The 26,307-nt window shown below is 32.4% G+C and overlaps 1 protein-coding gene across 2 annotated transcripts in view; it reads left to right on the top strand.

Moving 5' to 3' along the window:
- Positions 1 to 26,307, top strand: part of LOC100934103 (cytochrome b5 reductase 4) — an 84,848-nt gene that overhangs the window by 36,658 nt on the left and 21,883 nt on the right. For both annotated transcript variants that reach the window (XM_031964561.1, XM_031964562.1), the window contains exons 7-10: positions 896 to 953; positions 4,458 to 4,551; positions 6,577 to 6,609; positions 8,152 to 8,274. In XM_031964561.1, coding sequence (XP_031820421.1) covers positions 896 to 953; positions 4,458 to 4,551; positions 6,577 to 6,609; positions 8,152 to 8,274 — 308 coding nt within the window. The remainder of the gene's footprint in view (positions 1 to 895; positions 954 to 4,457; positions 4,552 to 6,576; positions 6,610 to 8,151; positions 8,275 to 26,307) is intronic.

The raw sequence follows: 26,307 nt of genomic DNA, 5'->3' as shown, positions 1-26,307 counted from the left end.
ATTTAAACATTGAAGAAAAACCATAATTCATATATAAAAAGACTGCCAAAAATATTGAAGATTTAACGTAGTTGTTTCCTAGCTTGACATGCACAGTTTCTATTCTGATCCTTCTTTCCCTTCTGTTTCCTCTCTTTTTCTTGACCTCTGTCTCTCTGTCTTTGTCACTTACACACATTTTATATACGCTATATATAATACATACAAGTACATGCTCACATGCCCCTCCCCCTCTCTTGCTCTATATTATCGCAATTCCCCCCTGCCCCCCCTTTTTTTTTTGTCTATATTACTTAGAGTACCGTAAACATACAGGTGTTAAGTAGAATAGCTGTCCATTTCAAATGGTAAGTAGTTGTTTTTTTTTTTTAAAGTTACATTTCTAAAGATCAGAAAAATAGATTTCACTATTTTAGCATTCACTTGATGTTTAAGTCAGTCATTTTCTCTGGGACTCAGGCATTCAGTTGTTATGGGTTGATTATGAGTTGATAATCCCTTACCAGATTTTTTATTTATGGGTATTTGTTAATTATCATTTTTGGGATGGAATAGATCTTAGTAAGTCCCATTTTTTATGAGAGTGTCAAAATTTTCTAATAGAGCTTAATTCAGATTGCTCAGACAGAAGTAGATTATTCAAATTTCTAAAATTTGTTCATTGCGAAAAGATGTGGTTATCCAGTTAATAGTCTAAGACCTTATTTAAAAAAGTATAATTTAAATATGTAATAAAGTGAAGAGGCAGTTTTTGTGTAGAATATAAGTTTTAAAAGATGTATATTTTCCTGAAAACTTAAAATATGAAAACATTTAATGATTTTAGTTTGTGCTTGTGGACAGGATTGTTTAAATCACGAGAGCTAAACATTTTTTTCTTCACAATTTTTTACAGCTATGATTGGTTCCAAACAGAATCCTTAGTCACCATTGTCATATATACCAAACAGAAGGTAAATGTTTCTTTGAAATCAGAAAAAAAATCTAAAAAACTAGAGTAGGAAGTGTTTAGTATTTGTCCTCTGTTTAGATTTTATTAGTACAAAAAAAAAAAATCCCACAAAATCCAAAAACTATTAGCATAGTTTGCAGGACAAATGAAAATATCTGTTAATTAAAGCTATCTTTGAAGTAGCATACTTCCAAATCATAAATTGGGCTTGTGAGAAGGGAAAACTAGGAAGTCAGAGGACTACATTTTCTTACTCCTCAACAATCCTTCTTCTATTGAAGGCTCAGATAACTTCGTAGATTATAGATTGAACATCAGTACATTTCCATATCCTCTATTCTCTAGCCATCAAACTTCTGGGGAGCTGTATATCTTAGATAAATACTGGTAGCTGAAGTAATAAAGATCTGGTGCTCCTATATCACAGAACTGAGTCAACCATTATGGTCATTCATGACTGTATATTATGACCATGCTGTCTTAAAGCAAAATTGATCCTTTTACAGAAAGAATTCTGTCTTGTCTTACCTAAGAGCTGCCTGCCATCATTTATAATTCTGCCCTTTACTAGTAGCTATGTAGTGTGGGTGGCAGAGACCTACATATTTGCTTCCATCACCTCTTCTTGATAGCCTTTAGGTCTATTAATTAAGTGTGTGTGTGTATGTATGTATGTATGTATAAATATGTGTATATATTATAATCTATACATATATATTAGATAAAAAATCTTTGATTTTGTTAATTTGGGAATTTTATTAATTAATAGAGATTGTAACTTATTGTTACTTAGTTGGTATTCTTAGTTGCTTAAGGCTCTGAAAATTTAATTCATTTACCTAAAAACATGGGGTTGAGTCTTGAATAATATCTTTTTGTCTCCCAAATCCAGCATTGTCCACAATGCCATATTGTCTTTCTAGGTTAATTGGACACTAGTTATAATATAAATTTTGTAGGGTAAGGTGGGAAGGAAAAAAAGGAGTAGAGTATGGTTCAAATGATACATATTAAATTTACTTCTATACAGTGCATAAAAACTGGTATATAAAAACTAGGAAATTCTAAAGACATTTTGTTTTTAGATCTTTTGAAAACTGTATAAGCCCTAGATTAAATGATATATGACTTTTGTGTTTATAGAAAATGAAATGTGCATGTACTTTTGCTGGTTTTTAATAAATCACTAGTCATCAGTTTAATGACAAGATAACAGTACCTGTCAAAGTGAGCACTGTATTTCTTAATGGTATTTTGTAAATGGTTTATGTTCTTTTGAACTAAGCAAAACCCTTTGGAGATTAAATTGTCTCTTGTTTTTCTTACTTTTTGCTTTTTGTAATTAATGGTCCTAAAATACCAATAAAAGAAAAATTTCATTAAATTCATCAAGGAAATTCTAAACTCTAGCTTCAGTATTCTTGAAACTTGGTTTATGGGAGGGCTTTTATTTTTTTTCTGTGTTTGCTTAATTAGGTATTTAATTTATTTCTGTATAGTTGCTTAGACCTACCCTTGATTTTCAAATTTAGATGCCTTATTGACCTCCACATGGGGTAAAACTACATGGATCTTGTGCAACAAATTCAGGTTGAGAATCCTTGCTGCAGTCACTGGGGAAGTGATTGTCTCACTAAAACATATTTACATAGTTATAGCACATTAAAAATTTAATAACTTTTCTTGTTGAAATGTTAAGGATTTTATTAGATCTTCCCAACCAAGTATTCCATTGATCATTAGATTTGACTTTACTTCTGTGACCTTTTTGGAATAGAAACTATTGACCTTTCGTACAGCATCTAGCTCCACTCCATATTTAATGAGTTTTCACTATTTCATATTTGGATCAAGTTCTAAAAATACTTCTGAATTCTCTAGGGAATGTATTTTTTTTCTTGTTCTCTGCCTTTAGTGGTGGATTTGTTTACTTCTTCTGGTAATGTAGCTAACATTATACTTTGGGTTTGAACAACTAAGAAAATCAAGGGAAATAACCTCCATTGTTTTAGATTTTGTAAAAAGTTTATATACAAAAAAACAAGTGTTAATTTTAGGGCAAAAATAGCAGTCTATTAAAAAAAATAACATAAAGAAACATTAAATAACAAAACATTAAATGTAATAACCATCACTTTAAAGTTACTCCCCCAATTTTTCTTTCCACATCCCTACGTCTTGGCTGAAATCTGGTTTCACTATTCACTGCTTCTGCAGAACAATAGGCAGTGGAGCAATTACCTTACTTTATTGATCTATTTTAAAAATATATAGACAATGCCAAAGTAATAAGAGGAAGGAAAAAAATTACGTATGCAGGCTGCATTACTTCTGCTTCACCCCCACTTTATACTAGTTTCTCACCTCAGTTCAGATTTTGCTAGCTCCTTCAACAGCTTATTGCAATCTGTTTCTGCAGCAGTCAGAGGCAAAAAAAAATCCTCTGCCCTTCCCTTGCTTATTGCCTCTCCTCATTGCCATTCTTTGTTTTATCTCTCTCTCTCTCTCTCTCTCTCTCTCTCTTTTAATCCCTGTTCATCATACTTGGGAAGAGAAGAGCATTTCTTCTTCCTCTTGTCTCTAGAAAATTATAACTTGCATTACAATTTTCTTAGTAAATGCTCAGTGTTAACAGGTGAAAAGTTCAGGGTTTAGCAGAATAGAATGCAGTTTAGAAAAGACTGATCTAGCAAAGTGTTTGTGATAGATCAGACTGTATCCTGGTGAACTTGAAGAGATTTTAAGTCCAAAAGTTGATTTCCCTTTATGTTTTCTTTATTTTTAAACTGTTTTAAGTTAGTATGCTGTCACTCTTACTTAGCATTTATCCTAAATAGTTTGAATAAATCGTTTATATTAAATCAATAATCTTAAATTCTTCAGTTCTACCAAATTTTCAATTTCATTAGTTGTGGGTACTTCTTCCACTAACTCAGATCACAAATTATTCCTTATCAGATTTTCACAAGATACTGTTTTTTCCTGCTATCACCTCCCCTCTCCCAATCTTCTTTCTCACTTAACCAATGTTGCCTTCTAGTGGTCAATCTCTAGGCAAGGTTGGTCCTTGTCCTCTACTTGAAGCCTTTCCAGCTTGTTAACAACTGTCAGTTTGAGCTCTGAGCCTTCTCACTGAGAACTTAAAAGTTGCCTCCAGATGATGTGGATATGGGAATTTTATAGATAGACTTTAATGGATGATTGTTCTATCTAATGAACTTTATTTAAGAAAAAAAATTACTAGAATTAGAACTGAGTTGGAAGGACTTTAGAGGTGATCTAGTCCTAACTCTCCTTAATTTGCAGATAGGGGAACTGAGGCCTAGAGAGATCCAGTATCTGACCTGGTTTGTCAGTGCCAGGACTAGAATATGGGGTTCTTGCCTTTCGGTATTTTTTGTTTTTGTTTTTTTTTGCTGTCCTATACTTATTGGAGAAGTTCATGCATTGAGGATTTTTTAAAGTTCAAATTGTATCATCTTTTAACATTTTTTTTCTGTCTAAGGATATGGATTCAGAGTCTGTAATAGTTGACTATCAAGATGGTTGCTTTAGAGCAGAAATTGTTATCAAGGATTATTCTTATCTTCTGCATACTGGTAAGTGTATTTTTTTGTATGAAACAGTATTGTTATTTCAATTCTTGCACAATTTTGTAAAATATGTCTTGCAAGTATGGTTATCCCCATTTTATAAATGGGGAAACCGAAGTTCAGTAAAATGAGCTCCAGGGTTCTACAGCTAGCACATACCAGAATTTGGGCCCAAATTAAGCCCTAGACTCAAATCTTAAGGCCGGGTTTGTTTGTTTGTTTGTTTTTCTTACCACAACATACTGACTTTGCTGTTTGTTTTAAATATTACAATTAAGTTGATTTTAAATTAAATTTATAAATAGAAACTTAGCATGGTAGTAGTTTTAAAATAATTTAAAATAATTCTTATAAGGAAATGAAATGGAACTTGATTATGAAGTCATAAAAATCAACTATCTATAGTAAAAATTATAACTTCTGGTTGTTTATCATTCTAGACATTTCTAAAATTTCAGTATCTTAATTTTTTCTCTTTTCCACTTTCCCCTTATACCTGTAGAGCTTATAAAGTTAGAATTTTAGCTTTCTATATTGAAGAAATTAAGTATAATCCAGATCAGTAATATTTATTGGTTCAACATTAATAAAGTCAGTTGTTGTTTTTTTTTTAATCTTACAATCCTCAGAATAATGGTGTCTGTCATGTGTTGCAACTGAACTCACTTCCTCCAAATCCTGACATTTCATTGTTCTATCTCTTCTGCTCCATTACAAAATATGAATGAGACAGAAATAAGCTAATCTACTAAATGGGATTTTTCCTTTATCCCACAGTTTTCTTATCTGAGAACTGTTTTGCTTCTGGCTTTAATTTGTCACCATTTTCTCAAATGAAAATGAAAGTATAGTTATTTGTGAGAGTAACAAGTAGCATACAGTTAAATTAGAAGCCAGCAATAGGACACACACACACACACACACACACACACACACATCTTATAGAAAAATGCCCTTTATTATTTCAGTTTCTTAGAGAAGTCTTAGAAATGGTACATTTAGCATCTTTTCATAGTTACAGAATATTGCATTTTACTTTTGCAGAACATGGCCGAAGCTCTAAGATGTCTCTGCTGACTTAGCATCATGCTGACTACACCTTACTCTGTTAAAGAAGTGTCTTCAGCCTGGCACTTGGTCTGAGTTGATCTTTTTTTTTTTTTTTTAAGTACCCATAGGGTTAAAAGGAACAGTTCAGGCAGTCTTGAACTTAAACTTCTCATCCAGAAAATGCATCTGATCTAGTTTTCTTTTTTTTCTCTCTGTTAATGTAAAGCCAGATGGGCTGTGTCTTTCAGAAGAAAGTTTGCTTATCTCGTGTGCCCAGTTGTAGTATCAGATTATGTTAGTCATTAGCATTGAACTTGTTTTCATTATGGAATTATTTTTTCCTATATCCTTTATGCATGAGATATGTTCTAGCTAATTTGTAGAGCTAAAAATTCACTTACCATAACTACAAAAAAGGGCATAAAATTTGTTGTTATTAAATCAGAAGTTCTAAAATTTTGAAAAAATAAAGTCTCAATTCTTCATGCTAGTGAAGTAAGCTTGATTTTAGATTATTGAAAAGAAATTTAAATTATTCAATACATATATTTGGACAGCAAATTTATACATACTTAAAGGCATTTAGTCCTCTGTTTTTGGTCCTGACTCATTCTTCATTTATTCCATGGTTTACAATTACCCTGGACAATGGTGAGGAAGCAGCTTTGGATTATAATTTACTTGTGGAAAATTCAGAGTTTGCTCTTTAATTTGTGGAAAATGGTAAATGAAAATATTATCTTTTTTGACATACTAAAAAAAAAAGGCTTTTAAAATGGTTTTGCTTTTCATTTTGATTGAACAGAATTCTTATTTTTTTTTTTTTGCCTCTCCAAGTCATTTGTCACTTAAGATAATTGGAGCATATTATGTTACTAAAATGTAAAATGAAAATCACCTGTTTTAGTACTTATAAATTCAGTGTCTTAAAAGAAATTTTGTTTATGGAAGTGAAAACTAAATTAGATATTTCTGTTGTAGAATTGAGCCATGAAATTCAAGAGGACATTACTGGTAAGTTTGTAAAATAAAATATTTTCCCTAATTATATTCAGTAATTTTATCACTTAAATTTTTTATATATAAGTACTAAAATATATTATTATTCTAAACTGTTTAAATCATCAGATCTTGAGACATTCAGATTTGAGTTACATTATTCTTTTCCCCATCTACTTCTTTTTTTGTTTCTCTAGTTTTTCCCTCTTTTTTTCCCTTCTTCCTTCTTATATCAATCTTTCTTTTGTTTCATATCTTCCCCCCCTCCCCCATCCTTTTACTTTTCTTTATCCTGTTCTTTTCACTTCCTTCTTTCTATTATCTTTTTCCTTATCTCTCTTGGGGTGCTATCATTTTTACTAGAGCAAATACATGTTTAAGTTTGTGCATTTACATATTTAATGCTAATAATGATTAATCTAAACCATGTTAAATCAAGAATATTCAGATTTGTATACATGTCTATGTACCTGGTGTGAACTTTTTAATTTTAGGTTATAAGATAACAAATTGACATCATATTATAGGTATAAAACCTATAATAATTCTGTAACTATGGAAAATACTTTGTTGTAATGAATAGAATATATATGCCCCCAAATGCTTGAATTAAAAAATATGTATTTTTCAAGGAAATTTTAGTTACCTTTCAGACTCGTTTAGACCACTTATAATTACCAACAAAACCACTTCTTTCTGTTTTCTTCACATAATTAGGTTCTGTATCTGCCTACCCCATTTATCTTCAATTTTTCCATATGTTCCCATGTAAACACAAGAAATATTAAAAAGGAGATAATTAAATTTATTGTAGAACCATCAAATGCTCACTGCTACATTATGTTTAGGCCTGATTGTTTAACTTTGTTAGTTATTTGACATTTTATTTTATACCGTTTATTTTGTACTGTTTATTTTGTTTAGGGAATGGATTGGGTATAAAAAGGAAAGTGAACTAGGCCTTGAGGATCAAACCACATCTCAGTTTTCTGAGAAGTCACAAAGTTATGTATAGTAATAAACCCCTGAGATCATTAGAGATAAGGATAAAACTGTAGATTGTAACCTTATATCTGCAGTCCCTTCCACCTCTAGATCTTTGATCCATTGATCAACTAAAACCTATCTACTATCAGCAAAAGAGTCTTTTTTTCTTTTGAAGCCAGCAAAATGGAGATGTTTCTTCTGAGCATCAAAAAATTGAGGATGTTCCTGGGACAGAATTTTTTTTGGACGTGCTTGAAACTTAGACAGAATTGTTAGGGCCTCAAAGTAAAGATTGACCCTGCTAGAATGCAAATCTGGAAATCTAGCTGATAAATTTGATCCCTTTCAAACAATTTGGGGTATGGTCTTTTAGAAGCAACGAGCCAGAAGCAATTTTATTGAAAACATAATTAGTTTACATTTGTTCTTGTTTTTACCATGAACTATGTCATGTCTATGACATGAATAAATTTGGAATTTACTGGTTTATTTTTTTTTTAAAAAGTGACTTTTGCTAGGCTAATATAAACTATAATTACAGTTTTGAATACTAATGGAATTTATTTTTAGTGCATGTTGCAGAAAAAACGGGTAAAGTAGAAATTGTTCTGAAGAAAAAAGATAATGTTTCTTGGAAGTATCTTGGACATCCTCTGGAGAATCATAATTCATTTACTACACACAGAGAAACAGGTATAATGTTGTATTTTGAATTCTGTCCTGATACAACTTATATTTATGTCAGTAGCAAAATTTATAAAGAATAGAGCACTGCTGGGTTAGTGCTGGAATTGCTGAAGTTTTGTATGAATATTCAGAATATCCTTGTATCTATATTTAGTGACTCAAGATGGGGAAAACCATCTTATTAAACTTTGCTTCTTATAATGGTTTTGTCTATTTCTGAGCTTCCAGTAGTAAGCAGGTGAAAATGATTGGTCTTGTCTCTATAGTACCCAGCTACTACTTTCTACTATCTGTACAGAAATAAAATTTTTATTTTTTGCATATAGGCAACATTCCATTTTTTGCTTCCATGTTTTACACAGATTTTTTTTTTTTTCCTATTTCTGGAATTTCTCTCCTCCACCTCCATTTCCTGGAATCTCTAATTTAGTTTTCAAGGTTTGGCTCAAATGATATCTCCTCCATGTATTCGTTTTTGGTTTTCCTTCCATTAGTAGCATTCCTCCCCAAATTATTTCGTATTTATTTTCTTATCTGTGTACATGCTTCACCAAGTAGATTGAAAGCTACTTGAAGGTAGTTGAAATTGTTTTCATCTTTGTCTCTATGCCTATAGCACTTAGTAATTAGCAGTTAATTAATTATGCTTATTGAACAACTTTGAATTAAATTAAATGGGAGCAATCTTTGTCTCTATGCCTATAGCACTTAGTAATTAGCAGTTAGTTAATTATGCTTATTGAACAACTTTGAATTAAATTAAATGGGAGCAATCTGCTATACATGACTTAAACTCTTGTTTTGCACATAATTTGATAGGAATGAATCTTTTGGTTCGTCTGACTTAGTAGACTTTTGTTACTTACTGAATTTTGTAAAAACAGTTTAATCCAAGCTTTGCTAATAAAAGTTTTTAGTCAACAGAATGTTCTTATCAGAAAAATGCATGCAAAAAATGTGAGAATTTAAGTGGAAAATGAGATTACTCATTGTTACTAGCAACCTGTTCAACTATGGTTAAATTGTGTAGCAAATAATTAAAGATTTATTGTGTTTATAAAAGAGCTAAATAACAATTTTAAAAGCAGTGTTTTATTTTTTCCTCCCAAATTAAAGGGGAAAAGGTGAGACAATAATGTTGATTAAGTATTTGTTAAGTATGTTTGGTATAATATGCCCAGCAGCTTATTCTAGTGCCAGATAAACCACACATGCATGAATTAATTAATATTTATATCTTAATATGATTCAAATGGAATACATAAATACTTTTGGTTGAGCACTAAATGAACATATAGATAAAATTAATCACTGGAGACTTCTTGCTAAGTGAATTTTTAGTGATGATTTAAAAAGTTGAGGATGAGGTTCAGCAGAGAAGAGAGAAATAAGGACATTCTAACTAGAAAGAGTAATAAAAACAAAGATGTAAAGGAAAAAGCAGATGAGTTAGCAATAAAGAGTCATAGTAGTTTGATATTTGGGGAAGTTCAGGGAAGAACAATAAAAGATTTAGACAGTTTTTCTTTTAGCAGAAGAGAAAGGGAAAAGAGACATGAAGAAATAAAACAGTTTATTTTTTAAGTTAGTCTTAAGTCATCTTATACTATATTCTATGATAAATTCCCACATTCCTTTCCATTCTTTAAGATCTCTTTGGGATATAAGCCCAATAGTAACCTTGATGGATGAAAGGGTATGCACAGTTTGATAACTTTTTTGGGCACAGTTCCAAATTACTTTCCAGAATGGTTGGATGCATTCACAATTCCACCAACAATGTATCAGTATCCCACTTTTCCCACATCCCCTCCAACATTCAGCATTATCTTTTCCTGTCATCTTAGCGAATCTGAGAGGTGTGTCGTATCTCAGAGTTGTCTTAATTTGCATTTCTCTGATTAATAATGATTATTAATCTTTTCATATGGTTAGAAATAGTTTCAATTTCTTCATCTGAAAATTGTCTGTTCATATCCTTTGACCATTTATCAAATGGAGAACAAATGTTTCTTAAAAGAAAAATTACATGGGGCAGCTAGATGGCACAGTAGATAGAATACCAGCCCTGGAGTTAGGTGGACCTGAGTTCAAATCCAGCCTCAGATACTTAACATGTATAATTGTGTGACCTTGGGAAACTCACTTAACCCCAGTTGCCTTGCAAAACCGAAAAAAAAAGAAAAGAAAAATTGCAAATTCTTAAAAAGAATAATAAAGTAAAAGAATGATGCAAATCATTTATAAGAAAAGGAATCTGAGACTTTAATACCCAGTATATTGACAAAGATGATAAGAGATGAGAGTTGTATGGGAGGGAGTGTGGGAAAAAAACACATTAGTGAATTATTGATGGAACTACAAATTACTACAACCATTTTTGAAGATAGTTTAGAATTATTGAAATAAAAGTGACTAAAATGTCTATACTTTTTGATCCACTTATTATTTTTCTAGATATAGACTGTTGAAGTTATTCATAAACCAAAGAGCTCCATATACACTAAAAATACTTATAACATTGATTTTTGTGATACCAAATCAACAAAAGTAGATATCCATCAGTTGGGGAGTGATTAAACAAATTATGGTACATTCATGTAATCATATATATTATTCTATTTTGAGAAGTAATGAGCATGTTGAATACAGATAGATATAAAAAAAACTTACAAATGCAAAATAAAGTATCAGAGCCAGTAACAGTTTATACAGTGACTAGAACAATGATAATTAAAAGAATATCAATCACAAAGTAATAAAAAGTGAGTATTATAAAATTATAAATAACAAGTTTGGACCCAATGAAAATCATTTTAAATAAGGAACTTTAAGACATTTAAGAATCCCCTCTCCCACCCTAACCCCCACCCAACTGTTCAACCTCTGTTGAATAAAATATCTAATAGTTATAATAATGATGCCAGTAATGGTAACTAATTTATTATTTTTAGGCTTACAAAAATCCTTTACTTCTGTTATCTTATTTGATCCTCAAAACAACCTTCACAAGTGTCAATCACTGAAATACTCTTAAGTAAACTTGCTAAGATCTTGTCCTTAAACTCTTACTCCCTGTGATGACTTTTTTCTGGAGCCCTAAATTAGTTGTATGGCTTTCATTGAATTAATTACTTTATTTTTAGGTTAACAAGGAGGGGCATCCCAAAATGGAATACGTGCATTTGTTATAGTTATTATTTACCTTTTTTTTTTTTTTAATAAATGCAATCATTTATGCATATTTTACTCGCCTTGACTGAACTTTCTTTTGATAACATCTGAAGAATTTTTTCCTCCAGAAAGTCTGCTAGAGATTTATAATATTTTTGTGGCACTTTTAATTAGGGCCTTCCTATGACTGAGAATCTTCATTTCTTCCATTGTCATCTCCTTTGTGCTTCACTCAGTTAAAAAACTCATTTAAAAAACTTTTGTGTTATCAACCTATACTGACTGCTTCTTACTGCTATTTTTTAATTTAAGTGTTCCTAGACTTAAATGCACTCCTGAGCAGGTTTGTTTGTTTTTTAATACAACTACTTCTTAAGGCATGTGCAGAAATCGTTTCTCTCAAGATAAAGTCTTACATGAATGACAGTAATTTGGCTTCCTTTGTCATAAAACTATAGGGAGGGAATAGAATCTGAAATGGCCAAACTAGAAATCGTTTCTCTCAAGATAAAGTCTTACATGAATGACAGTAATTCGGCTTCCTCTGTCATAAAGCTATAGGGAGGGAATAGAATCTGAAATGGCCAAACTAAAAACCTACTGTAATTTTTTTCTCTTTTCTCTCTCCCCATACTTTCTCCCTCTCTCCCTGGCTCTCCTTTTCTTCCTCTCCCTCCCCCCTTTTCTTTTCCTGTCCCTCTCCCCTACCTTCCTACTTTACCTCCCTCTTGTCTCTCCCTCCTTCCTTTTCTCCCTCTCCTTTCCTCTACCTCTTTTCCTGTCTTTCTCCCTCCCTCTCTCCTCTTTCTGTATCCCTGCATCTCTCTCTGTCTCTCCCTCTTCCCCACCCTGTCCCCCCCCTTCTTTTCCCTCCCTCTTTCCATCTCTCTCTCTCTCTTCCACAATATACATACACAATCACACACTCTCTCTTTCTCTCTCTCTCTCCCCCTCTCCCCTTTGTAGCACGTACAACTAAAAATATAATTACCAATGCACTATTCACAACTGCTCATAGGATGTTGAAATAGACTTGCATACCCAATCTGGCCTGAACAACCTTGACTACAAACAGATGAACAGATCTACTAGTTTTAGTTTCATCGCACTTGTTCTTTGTGATTATTTCATTTTTGCCCTTATTCATTATAATTTTTGCCTGTAATAGTATAATAATGTTTGAGATCTACAGTATTTCTTTTGTGTTACAAAGATAAAGAAAACAATATTGTCCATCACTGGGTCTCATAAAGTTTTTGTTTTCATCCAGCATATAGAAATGTACCTTTCATTTTCTGCAGAAGGAATTGTAAGGTCTTTTAGCAATCTGCTTTCTTTCATTTTTATCTCTGTGAGGAGAGCCAGGGTATAGCACACAAGCTGATAGATGGTGTAAGATGCAATGCTCCAATTAACTCTTTTTATTTATTTATTTACTTATTGCTGAGGAATTTGGGGCTAAGCGACTTGTCCAGGATCACAGGTAGGAAGTATTAAGTGTCTGAGGTCAGATTTGAACTCAGGTCCTCCTGAATTCAGGGCTGGTGCTCTTATCCACTGCACCACCTACCTGCTCCACCAATTAAGTCTTAATTGCATCTAAGAAGTCAAATGGGGCCAAAAAAAAAAAAAAAGCTTGAACAGGAAAGTCAGATTCCAGAAGCCTGTCAGTACCTAACAGCTCCTAAGCACCTGCTTCTATGTATACAATGACTACAGTGGACATTGATAAAATCTCTTTAATAATTGGAAAAATCTGATCTTAACAATTTTGTAGCAACTTTGTATTCTCTATATTTGACATTTACCTATTGAGTCTCTTTTGTTGTTTTGTCATATCACCCTTGTCCAACTCTATAATCCTGTTTTAGTATTTTCTTGGCAAACATACCAGAGTGACTTGCTAATTCTAGTACTGCATAAATTTAAATGTCCCTTTTAAAGGATTGATATTGTTGCTCATTTGTAAAGTCAGTCAATATTAAGTGCTTACTATTTGCAAAACACTGTGCTTAGCACTGGATGTAGAAGCTTGCACTCTGAATATTCAAAACAATAAGCAAACCAATAGTATGAAACAAGGTTTATGTAGGGAAAAGAGGAAAGTTATTACAATTAGGAAGGATTGGGAAAGGTTTCTTATAGAAGATGAGATTTTAATTAGAACTTGAAGGATACCAAGGAAACTAGTAAGAGGAGATGAAAAGGGAAAGCATTCTAGACATGGAGTTTAGCCAGAAAAAATGCCCAAAGCTGAGAGATGAAGAGTCTTGTTGAGGAAGTGGGACAGTGTCATTGTATTGAAGATTATATAAATATATTGGGGAGTATTGTGTAAGAAGACTGGAAAGGTAGTGGAATGGGGCAGGACCCGAGTTATGGAGGGCTTTGGTAGACAAGAGTTATTGGACAAGGGAATAGGGAGCCATTGGATTTTATCGGAGGGAGGAAGGGGTTATGACCTGCTGGTTTGCTTGTTTCTTTGGTGGAAAGTTGGACTGAATCCAGAATTTCATTTTGGAGCCAGTAACTGATAAAATGCCTCATTTTATATACAGCATATAAATTAAACACATTTTGGAAGCTATTTTAAAATAGAAAAGAGAGATATATATGGTATTTTTTTATGTTTTCATTTCTGTCATCTTAGTTTATATAATAAAGGCCAGAAGAAGGCAAGGCAAGATAGTGAAGAGATAGTGTTTGAAAATGTAGTAGAATCAGTGCCCATTTTGTAGACAAATATGAATTTATGGACCTAATAACTTTTAGAAGCTGTTTGCCAGACTGCATTAATGGGAACCTTTGGTTTTCTTCTTTTCATTATCTTGGTTTTTAAGATTTGCCTGGATAAGTTTCTGGAGACAGATGAAAGGAAAGATACAAAAACAAAATGTGAGTCTGGATCTCTCTCACTGTTTAACTATTTTCAAGTTCTTAGGAAAAGCAATGTTTTTCTCTGGCTAATTAACATTTGTCAAATATATGGAGAGTACTCTAGTCTAATACCCTTCCTTGTACAAATAAGGCCTAATATCATCCAGGTGGTAAGGGTCTGAATTGGGAATTGAACTGTGATTTTCTAACCCCAAATTCAGCATGCTTCCTTCTATTCCATGCTGTTGTTGTTGTTGCCTTTTATTATATCACAGAGATGATATTCTGAGATGAGCTTTTTTTCCCTGCTGTCCTTTTCATTCCCACTGACCCTTTCCTTTGTTTAAAAAAAAAAAAAATTGAATAAAACCATATACACTGACCATATCTTGACAATATTGTCTCATATGTATAGAAATATACATATATATGTATGTCATATAGATATGACTGTTTGGCTTAATTACCTTCTACTTCTCCTGATGGAGGAAGGTACATTTTGTTGTCTATTTTTCTGAACCATCCATAGTTTTTCTTTCTCCTAAACTTTGTCTTCCTTTTATTAATCTTTTAATTTTCATTGTTATAGTTATTACCTCATGTTCTTTGTACATTAAGTTATGTAGACCTTTCCAATTTTGTTTCTCATGTCTAATATTTATTACTGCATAAAACTATTTTTTAATAGTTTTTTCAACTGCTCCCCAATTGAGGACCCATACTTTATTTCTAGTTCTTTTATATTATTAATAATATTATTATTAATATTTTCATGTGTTGTGTACTTGTGTTTCTGTTTTTGATCTCCTTGGGACATATACCTAATAGTGGGATGAATTCCAAGGCCATAGTTTGAAAAGATCAATTTATAGTTCTACCAAAAGAGTATTTGTTTTTTTTTTTTGATGCCCATCCATTATGAACCATATCTATCTTTTGTCATTTTTGTGTCTTTGTAGTGTGAAGTGAAACCTCAGAATTGTTTTAATTTGTATATTTCTTTATTATTAGGGACATGTTTTCTTATAGTCATTTGTAGTTTGTACTTCTTCATGTCTTGTATTTACTTATTTGTGAACTTATAATATCTTTTCACTTTTGTGCTTCTATCTTCAGTTCACCAATACCTGGCAAATAAGCATTTTATAAATGTTTGCTGATTAATTGAAAACTTGTTTGTTTATATTCTTAAATGTCTTATTTATTGGAAATGGTTCTCTATATTACATATTTGTATTAGTTTCTTTTATATTTTGGACGCCAGACTTTCAGCAGTGATATTTGTTGCAAATGTCTTTTCTACATTCAACAGTTTATCTTCTTATTCTCTATCTTCATTGTTATGTACAAAATTTAAATTGTCTGTTGTCTTTTATAATTTTCTTTGTCCCTAGTGTGAGTAAGGTTTCTCCTTCAAATTATCATTTTGAAAGGTACTTCTACTTATTTATCATGTCATTTTTTAAATTAAAGTTGCTAATTCATTTTGAGCATATTTTGATATATTATGTAAAATATTAGCTTTTTAAGAAACTTGATTTCTGCCAAATTTATTTCCACTTTCTCCAGAAGTTTTTGTCAAAAAGAGAGTTATTTCAGTAATCTATCACTGAATTTATTGGAGACTGAACTACTGTTTTCAATTTCTTTCTTCCTTAGATGCTTCCATTAATATATTTCTATTTGTTAGCTTTATAATAAATTGTTCTGATGACTACTGTTTTATAATATTATTTTGGGTTTAGTAATGCTACAGTTGCATTTATCTCTGTGTGTTTCATTGTTTCCTCTGAGGTTCTACACCTTTTGTTCTAAATTAATCTAGTATGCCATGTCAATTTGTAGTAGCTAAAGTTGTCTTGAGAATTTTTGATTATGGTTTTATAATTATTGAGAATGATTAAGATGGTTAAAAATGTTTATAGTAATAGGTATGTACTATTTCTTTAAAAATTTTTAGTCAAAAGATTGAATAAGGCACCTTTGATCTACTCTATAGTTTTGTCATTAGAAGTACTTTTTCCTTGATTTAAAAATTTATAAAATTGATTATAGGACAGATAAATGTAGATTATAGATACCTAATATAATGCCATGTATCAGAAAGTGCAAGCTCTATAATTTCTTGATCATTGTAATACCACAATAATATTAATTACAAATTTTATATTGACTATTAGAGCAAAGCCCCAGTTAAATAGAACCTTTAAAGCTGGAATTAAGTTTTCTGTTTCTTTAGATTCATATCAATTCTGCTTTCACCAAATCTCATATATCTTTCCTTGTTTCACTACTCATATGACTCCCACCTTCCCTAATTAAGGCACTCATTGCCTTTCATTTAGACCATTGTAACATCAAGACAATTATTGGCCCCTCCTGTTTCCTTTTCATGTGTAACTGTCAAATAAATCTTCCCAAAGTTTGGCTTGCCATGTCATTTCCCTATTTAGAAGTCTCTACTATTGTCTCTAGCATAAAAGACAAAGTCCTTCATCACAATATGACTCCAATATACTTTTCTAACTTTACTTCCCAGTACTGTCCCTTAGACCTTTCTTATTACCAAATTGGACCTAGCCTAGCTATTCTGTGAACTCAGTATTTATCTCTTGTCTCCATGACCTAGAATGCAAATCTTTGTTATTCTGCCCTTAAAATCCTCGTTTTCCTTTAGGATTCAACTGAAATGTTACCTTCTTTGGAACTTTCCCTGTTCTTAATGTCCTCTTAATAGATTGTATTCCCCAATAGATTGTAGGCTTCTTGAGGAACTTTTTTTTTTTTTTCTTCGTATCTTCAGGTTCTAACCCAGGGCCTTGCACATAGGAGTTGCTTAATAAATGTTGGTTATCTTCTATGCAAAAATTTGGGGAAGTTTCCTCAGTTTCTGTGATTTTTGTCAGTATAGAAAACTGGTATTTCTCTAAATTCTTAGTATTCTTGGAATGTTTTTTCCAGGTTGATTGTATTGGGTTCTATTCCATAAGAGCTGATTGCATAAGAATAGTAAAACCTTATTGATTTTGACTAATTGGGGGAAAGTAGACAGAATTTGTGAAAAATCTATATTTTAAGTGTTTTAAAAGAAAAGTTTTTTATACCTATTCATTGACTTCTTACTGCTGGATTTATAAGGATGGCCCCATATGATGTAAGACCATTGTACTTTTCTACTAATAGCATTCCTTCAACAAGCACTTTTTAAGTGCTTGTTAACATACCAGGCACTATATTAGACACTGGGGATACAAAGACAAAAATAAAGTCTCTGCCTTCAAGGAATTTAATTCTGTTGAGGGGAAATTCCATGAGCACAAATAAGTAAACATTAATTATATAAGAAGTAATTTCTGATGAGGAGAGTACTTGCAATTAGAAGGATAAGGATAAGGTCTTATGTAGGAAATGGTGCTGTGAGATGAACTTGCATAAGAAAGTGGTTATTTTAAGAGGCAGCATTGAGGAATGAATAGTCTGTACAGAGACACATGGATGAGGAGATGGAGTATTATATACATGTAGTAGCAATTAGACCACCTTGGCCGAAATGTAGAGGACTTAGAGATGAGTAATATTGAGTTTGCTTACAATGACAGGTTGGAACCAGATTGGAAAAAGTTGTAAATGCCAAGGAGAGGAGTTTATATCTTATCCTGGCAGGAGCTGGTAGGAGCAACTGGAGCTTCTTGAGCAGAGAAATGGTGTGATTAGGCCTGTGCTTTAGAAATATTAATTTTGCAGTTGTGTGGAGAATAAAATGGAGAGAGGAGAGTGTGAATCATAAAGGTCAGATAGTATCTCACTGTTTTCTAATACTGCAATAATCCAGGTGATGACCTGAACTGGTTTGATGATCAGATGGGTGTAGAGAGAAAAAATATATTAGAGATAGAAGAGACAAAATTTGTCTTCAGATTGTATATGGGATGAGGAAAAAGGCATTGTAATTGACTCAGAGGTTGTGAATTTCCATAACTGGTAGGATAGTGATACCCTCAACAGAAATAGGGAAGTAAATCAAATTCCTCTGCAATATTACAGTGTCCCCAGCCATAATGTCTAAACAGTATCCTGAGATTTATATCTTGTTTAGTGATGGTGTGATAGTAACATTAACTCTTTAAAACATTGATCTCTCTCTAGTGACTATGTTCTTGACTGCATTACGTATATGTTGTTCCTATGGAGTGAACTTCTCTTTGTTTTCATGGAACTATTTAGTAAAATGAGGAAGGTATGCCTAATTGATATTGAATTTCTAGACTGAAGTGTAGGCATTCTTTAAATCTATAATGGGAACATACTTCTTTCTACTATTTTCCCTACTTAGACCAATCCCTTCAAATAATCTTCCCAACCTTTCCTACTACCTTTCTATATATATATAGAAATAGAAACTACTAGTTCTCTGTTGATTTAGGTACAGACCCTTCACCCTCTGAATTTACTGCCTGATATCCTTCAGTTAGCTGGCTTGTCCTTACCAGGGAACACCACCAGTGGCTAAAAGTAGAGATTTAGGATAGATCACTCTAAGGGCTTTTCAGGTCCCATATATATGTATGAATCTAAAATATTCCCACCAAGACTTTACTTTAAATAGGTATCATAAACTTCTAGCAAAGATCCAACAATATATTTTTAAACTCATACATATTTTTCCAAATTCATATACAAGTGGCAGCTCATTAAGCTGATTTATTAGTAAATACCGGATTAACCAACAACACTCTTGAGTGTTACTTTGGTTTCTAAGTCATTAAAAGACTTAGAAGAAAATATCAAATATATTAGGTAGATGTTCTGGAGCGTTTTTTTGTTTTTTTTTTTTTGTTTTGTTTTGTTTTTTTTTTTTTGAACGATATGGATAAGAAAGAGAATGAGAAAACGAGGATGAGTTGTAATTCTCACCATTGTAATTGGCATTAATTTTTTATTATGTAATTGCATGCTTTTAAAGTACTTGAAAACAGTTTGTTCTCAAGTGTTTTAAACATCTCTGAAGCGGAGCCGAGGGCAGCAGAGAGCACGGAGCCGCGAGCCCAGACAGCAGCGCATGCCCCGAACTCTCTGCCACCCCCTGCCCGCAGCAGCAGCAGAGCCAGACAGCCCAGCACTGTGGTCCACTGGAATGCCTACATCGACAACCTCATGGTGGACGGAACCTATCAGGAAGCAACCATAGACTCACTCTTTCTGCTGCTCCACCTGGGAAAACCTTCATCAATATTATGTTGTGAGAGGTAGGCATATTGGTTGGAAAGAACCAGTCAAGTTTCTTCATAAATGGACTGAAACTGCAAAAATACAGTAATGTTCATTACTAAGGTACTCATTGCTACAAGGTTGGGAATTTACCATGGATCTTCATGCCTAGAGTACTATCTACCTTCAGTCTCACTGTTACCCTGACTGTCAAGAAATCAGTCCCATTATGGGGAAAGGAAGGTGCTCAAGGTGAAGGTTGATCAATAAATGTTATGAAACGACTTCCCACCTTTGATATTTCCAGAATTCCCTCTCTCCTCTTTTGAGTCTTTATTCCCCTATATCCTCTCCCCTACTTCTGTTCTTACCCTGTACACCCTTCTGTTCTTACCCTTTGAATCCTTTCCCCAAATCCCTTGCATCTTTTTTCTTGCCAAAAAACCATACCTGAGGTCCCCTTGATTTGCTTTATTTCCCTAAAACACAAGATTCCCTTGGTGTGTTGTGGGAAAAATTTGGGGGAGTAGAGTAATAAGTTTTACTGTCAAATAATTTTTAAAAAACATCATTTCCTTATATAGCATAGTTTTAGAATAGGAAATTGGGGAAAATTTTTGTAAACTTTCTGATTTTTTTTTTGTATTATTAAATAACTCACACTCTCTCTCAGCTGTTAGAGATTCTAAATGTATATAACTGTCTTATCTAGTTGTTCCTGTTTATATTTTTGATACTTTTGTGAATCTGTTTTGTTTTTGAGGAAAAATCCCTTCCAACTCTGCAAACTACAACACATTCATATGTCTTTTCATCTCATGTGATTCTTAATCATACCATACCATAAATTCTTCACAGTGGGCCCAATAAGCATTTTAAGGATTTTCCTTTAGCCCTCTTGATACACTGTGGATCTCAATGAAGCACAAGAGTTGTACATATCATTTCACACATGTATAGTGTTTATTTTTTATATTTCTTAGTTTTTTGTGTTCTGGCTATATTGTTTTAGCCTCTATACATATTTAGTTTCAATGGTTGCTTGGACTTGGTTGGTTGGACTAAGATGTTTTGGGAAAGACGTCCAAGAAGACATGAAAAAAAGGTATTAGGTAAAGGAAGAAGTTTATAAATAAGTCATGCATTACCTGTGGTGAAGATTGAGTACCTCAGAAGGTGGTGAGAAAAGATTATCTTAGAGCAAGTTGATAAGAGAGATGGGTAGTAATATATTTTTAATGAATATAGATGTAATGATTACTTACATTAGCTTACATTTATCATTGAAAATATTAAGGAATCAGTGGAGAGTTACAAAGAATAGTTATTAATATTTGTTGTTTGAAATAATAAAATTACATTTGAAAGAACTCTGGGGCCACTCTTTTGTATTTATTGGAGATTTCTTGAAGATGTAGTTCCCTAATTAGGACATAGAACAAAAAGAACTTTTTCTTTAGGAATGAAAAAAAGATATTAATTTAGACAATTGAAAGGATTTAGAAAATTATATAGAAAGGAAACGTGCAGAATCACTGACTCCTGAAATGGCTAGACAATTGCAGTGGAATTATACCTATGAGTGTATTTTTCTTTTTCCTGAATTTATTTTTATCAACTTAGTATTCATATAAGAAATTTTCTATATCAAAAGTCAATGAGTATCATTACTGCAGTGTTAGGAATTATAGGGGGATGGCTTAGATTTTTTTTTTCATTGTTTATTGAAATTTTGCTTCTTTAGTGACATTAACATTCACAAGTTTTAATCAGTAATATCAAATAGTTGGTTCTTATGTAAGAAAACCCAGAATATTTCCCAAATGATGTTATGTTTCCTTAAATGAGTGATTTCTTAAAATAAATAAGAAAAATTAAGGAAATCAATAGAATTCTAGAAAAGTTAGGTATGATAGATTTAGAAGAATTGAGTGGAGACAAAAAGGAAATATACTTTTTTTTCAGTAGTACATGAAACCTATACAAAAATTGACCATGTATTAGGGCATAAAAAAACTTAAAATCAAGAACAGAAGGGCAGAAACAGTAAATGAATGTTTTCAGATAATGAAACAATAAAAATTACATGCAATAAAAAGCCAGGGGAAAATAGACTAATAATTAATTGGAAACTAAATAATCTAATCCTAAAGAATGAGTGGGTGAAACAGCAAATCATAGATAGGCACAATTGATAATTTCATCCAAAAGAATGACAATAATGAGACAACATACCAAAATTTATGGGATGTAGCCAAAGCAGTTCTTAGGGAAAGTTTTCTATCTCTAGATGCTTCCTTGCATAAAATAGCCAAAGAGAAGATCAAAAAATTGGGCTTGCAATTTTAAAAGCTAGAAAAAGAACAAATTAAAAATCCCAGTTACATACCAGATTTGAAATTCTGAAAATAAAAAGGGAGATTAATAAAAGTGAAAGTAAGAAAACTATTGAATTAATAAACAAGAGTAAGGATTGGTTTTATTTAAAAAAAAAAAACCAACAAAATATATAATTCTTTAATTAGATTGGAAAAAGGAAAGAAGAAAAACAAATTGTTCATAACAAAAATGAAAAGGGAGAACTTCCTACCAATGAAAAAGAATTTAGAGCAATAATTAGGAGTTATTTTGCCCAACTATGTAAATAAATTTGATAATCTTAGTGAAATGGAGGAATACTTACAAAAATATAGATTGACCAGATTAGCAGAAGATGAAATAAATAACTTAAATAATCCCTTTATAGAAAAAGAGATAGAACAAGCTATTAATCAACGGCTGAATTTATCTGTACTTTCAGAGATCTTTTAGGTGGGTCCAGACTTAGATCAGGATCTTGTTTTTAAAGATGGGGACAAATGGATATTTACAATCATAATTGGTTCAGAATTTTATTTTGGGATTTATAAATATCACTCACATTAGGGTTATGTTTATACCATCTGTGCTAAATTATTGCACACATAGTAGGTGCTTAATACCTGTTGAATTGATCATATAATTATAGACATATTGGCATTAGGTGGGAAGTCTGTTTTAAAACTATTTAAAGTTAGTAAAAATATTTAACATTTCTACAGGCCTTACTATGTGTCCAGTACGGTACTAAGAACTTTACAATTATTATCTCATTTGACTCTCACAACAACCCTGAGAGATAGGTGCTGTTTTTGTCCCATTTTTACAATTGGGGGAAACTGAGGCAAACAGATTTAAGTGACTTGCCCAGGCCAAATATGAACTCATGTCTTTTTGATTCTAGATTCAGTGCTTTATCCGTGTGACTCCTAACTGGTGGATAGACGATTAGATTTGGATAGGGAAAGATTTGATTGAATTTCCTGGCTTAAGTTTAGTTCTTTGGATTTTAAATAGATTTCAGTGATCTAATGCTATTTTAACTCATAAATAAAGAGATGTCAGGGGGCAAAGTATGGATACTTTAACTTAGGGCTAGAATAATCACTTTAATATCTTTTTAAATATCCTGCAATTTTAGATATTAAAGGCAGAACTAGAATATAATATACTATAGTTTGAATTTGTTCTTTTGACATCCATTTAATTAGTTTTATATGAGATGCTCTATTGGAATAGAGAAGTATTATTAATCTGATATAACTTTTTGCCAAATAGATGGCTTATAAATGAAAAGTTATGTTCTTTTAATTTTCATAATGAATCTCTGCATTTCATATCTTTCAGCCTCTATTTTTCATGTGTTTACTTAGTTGGAGGTAATATTTATCTTTTTCCCTCCAGTGATTCAAACTTGTGATTTGAAATCTTAGGATAGAAACTTTTTTCACTAATGCAGGTTGTCATTTTCTCTGAAATTTAAGAATTGTCTAAAGTACTGGTGTTAAACTCGGATAGAAAGGGATCCTTGCCTGTGATATACTGACTTGGAAAACATCAAATTAACAGTATTTGTGTACTATATTTTTATTTAATTTATTAAATATTTCCCAGTTTCTGTTTGAGCCCCAGTTCAGAGTTTTGTGACCTGCAGCCCCCCATTTGATACCTCAGCTCATACCTAAAGGCATCCCTATGAAAATTACTGACAAATGGTCATTCTATTTCTTATTGGAGAAGAAATCAAATAATACCCCTTAAAAAAGGCATTCTGTTCCTGAAATAGCTCTAATAGTTAAAAACAAATTTGCCCTGATATCAAATAAATTGTCCTTTTTTTGTGACATCCATTTCATTGCACCTAGTTTTGTCCTCTGAGGTCAAACTGAACAAATCTACCCCTTCATCTCTATGATAACCTTTCAAATACTTTAACATATCTGTCATTGCCCCCTACTCCAACACTCTCCACCTTCATTCCAATTGAACCAAGTCCTCTTTTTCCTGGGCTAACAATGCCCTGTGTTTTCCATCTGTCCTCATATGTCATGAAATCCTTTGACATTCTCTAGCTTAACAATGTCCTCTTAAACCCTGATTTCCAGAATTAAAAATAATACTCCAGAGGGACCTGATAAAAACAGAAGACAGTGAGATTAATACTTTGCTGTTTCTAAAATCTATATGCCATCCTCCCCTTGCAGGACAAGATTGCTTTAACTTTTTAGCTGTTATATGCTGACTGAGCTTACAATCCACTAAAATCTCAGACCCTTTTTGAGCAACTGCTATATATGTCTCTCCATCTTATATGTATGGAATTGATTTTTTTTTAATATCCAAGACTAACACTTTATATTTATCTCCAATTAAAGTTTATTTTAGTAGATACTCTTAGTAGAGATGCAGCTCAATGTGCTAGCCTTTCTCATTCTATTAGGAACCTTCCTCTGATATCCTGTATGTTAACTGTTATTCCCAGATTTTTCAGTTGCAGATTTGATGAGTATATACTTTCTATGCTTTTAGCAGTCATTGATTAACATGTTAAATATCACAGAATCAAATAGAAACCATTAACAAATATTCTTTGGCCATCCAATCTGTTCTGAATCTATCTGTTTATATTATATAACCCATATCTCTTTATTTTATCCACAAGAATAATAAGGGATACTTCATCAAAACCTTTGGTTAAATCTATCCCCGTATCAGTTAATCTTATTAAAAAAGGAAAGATTATTAGTCTGATACAACTTATTCCTGATGAAGGTATTCCAGTTCTTTGAAATCACTGTTTCCCTATCTAGATATGCACCAGCCATCTTTTTAATGATTCTTTCAAGAATTTCCCCAGAAATCAAAGCAAAACTGACTTTCTTTTACTTTGCAGACTCTCTACTCTTCCCTGTTGTGCAAATTGAAGCATTTGCCTTTCTCCAATCTCGTGGTACCATTCTTGTTTTCCATAGCCTTTCAAATATCACTCACAGTAGTTATGTCCTCACTTCTGTTTTATCTTTTAGTAGCAAAGAATATAATTCATTATGGCCAGGTAACATGAATTCATCTGTAGCAGTGAAGTGCTATTTTACTATCAACTTTCTAATCTGAAGCATCAGTTCCCTTTTAGTTTTTGTTCTGTCCTTTCCAGAGTGAAGGTCCTTTATCTGTAAAAGAAACAGAAACAAAAGAAGAAAGCAGTTCTACCATCTCCCTGCTGTCTGTTACCATTATTGCATCCACTTCAAGCAAAGGGTCTGGCCCTTCTTTGATTTTTCTTTTTCTCTCAATGATATTTTAAGCTTCTCTTGTCTTTAGTTTTTCTTGTCGATTTCATTTAAATTTTAGTATTTCTCAGTAGTTTTGTAGAACCTTGTCATCTATATTGATCTTCTTTCATTTTCTCTCTTCTCCCCTTGCCCCCTTCCCTCTGAGGCAATTGGGGTTAAGTGACTTTCCCAGTGGGGTTTAAGTCACACAGCCAGGATGTGTTAAGTGCCTGAGGCCCGATTTGAATTCAGGTCCTTTTGACTTCAGGTCTGTTGCTCTGTCTATTACACACTGCCCTTTCATATTTATTTTTAAAAACTAATTTAGTTAATTAATTCTCTGTAAATTCATATCAATCTCTTCAGACAGTTGCATTTTGACTTCTTATTGAATCTTTTTTCTTTCTATCTCTAGAATTTCATTCTTGAGTATCTCATATCATTCCTGGGCTGACTTGCCCTGAAGCATGGGATACTCTCTTTATTCTTGCAAGTCCATGGCAGCCCACCTATATTGCCTCTGAACCCATTGAAATCTAGAGTGTATGTCATATTTATACTTAATTTTACTCTTCTTTCATTAATTGTAAGGATGAGTGGCCTCTTTATCCTAGAGTTTCCATCATTTACACCGTAGCAACTGATTTGTTGTTAGCAAGAATTGTGTCATAGAGATAGTAACAGACAGACAGAGACAGAGACATAGAAAGATGGAAAGAGAAAGAAGGGAAGGAGAGAAGAAGAGAGGGAGAGGAAGAGGAGAGAAAGTTCCAGCAAATGTCTAGATACTTTAAGTTCTTTATCATAACTATATAATGCTTCTATGCCAAGTATATGATTTGTTTAGATTATCATCTAAATATTTCTTCTTTCTGTTCAAGTGGTTAAAGGCAAATTATATTCCAGTGACCCAAAAAAAAAAAATAATTTCCAACTTTCCAACTCCTTTGACTGTCACCCAAATACTCTTCATCATGTTTCCCTCACGTGGTTCTTGGATTTTTCTCTTGTGAATAAGCCATCTTGTTCTGCAGTATCATCCTACCCTCTTTTACTTGTTTTGTTTCTTCAAAATAAGGCATTATCCATCCAAATCCATGTTCCAGTTGAGCTCTCAGTCCAACAAGTTTTATTGATAGCTGTGAAGTCA

This window comes from Sarcophilus harrisii, chromosome 4, assembly GCF_902635505.1.
Source record: "Sarcophilus harrisii chromosome 4, mSarHar1.11, whole genome shotgun sequence".
Lineage (NCBI taxonomy): Eukaryota > Metazoa > Chordata > Mammalia > Dasyuromorphia > Dasyuridae > Sarcophilus > Sarcophilus harrisii.
This window is presented reverse-complemented; position numbering and strand designations above follow the sequence as displayed.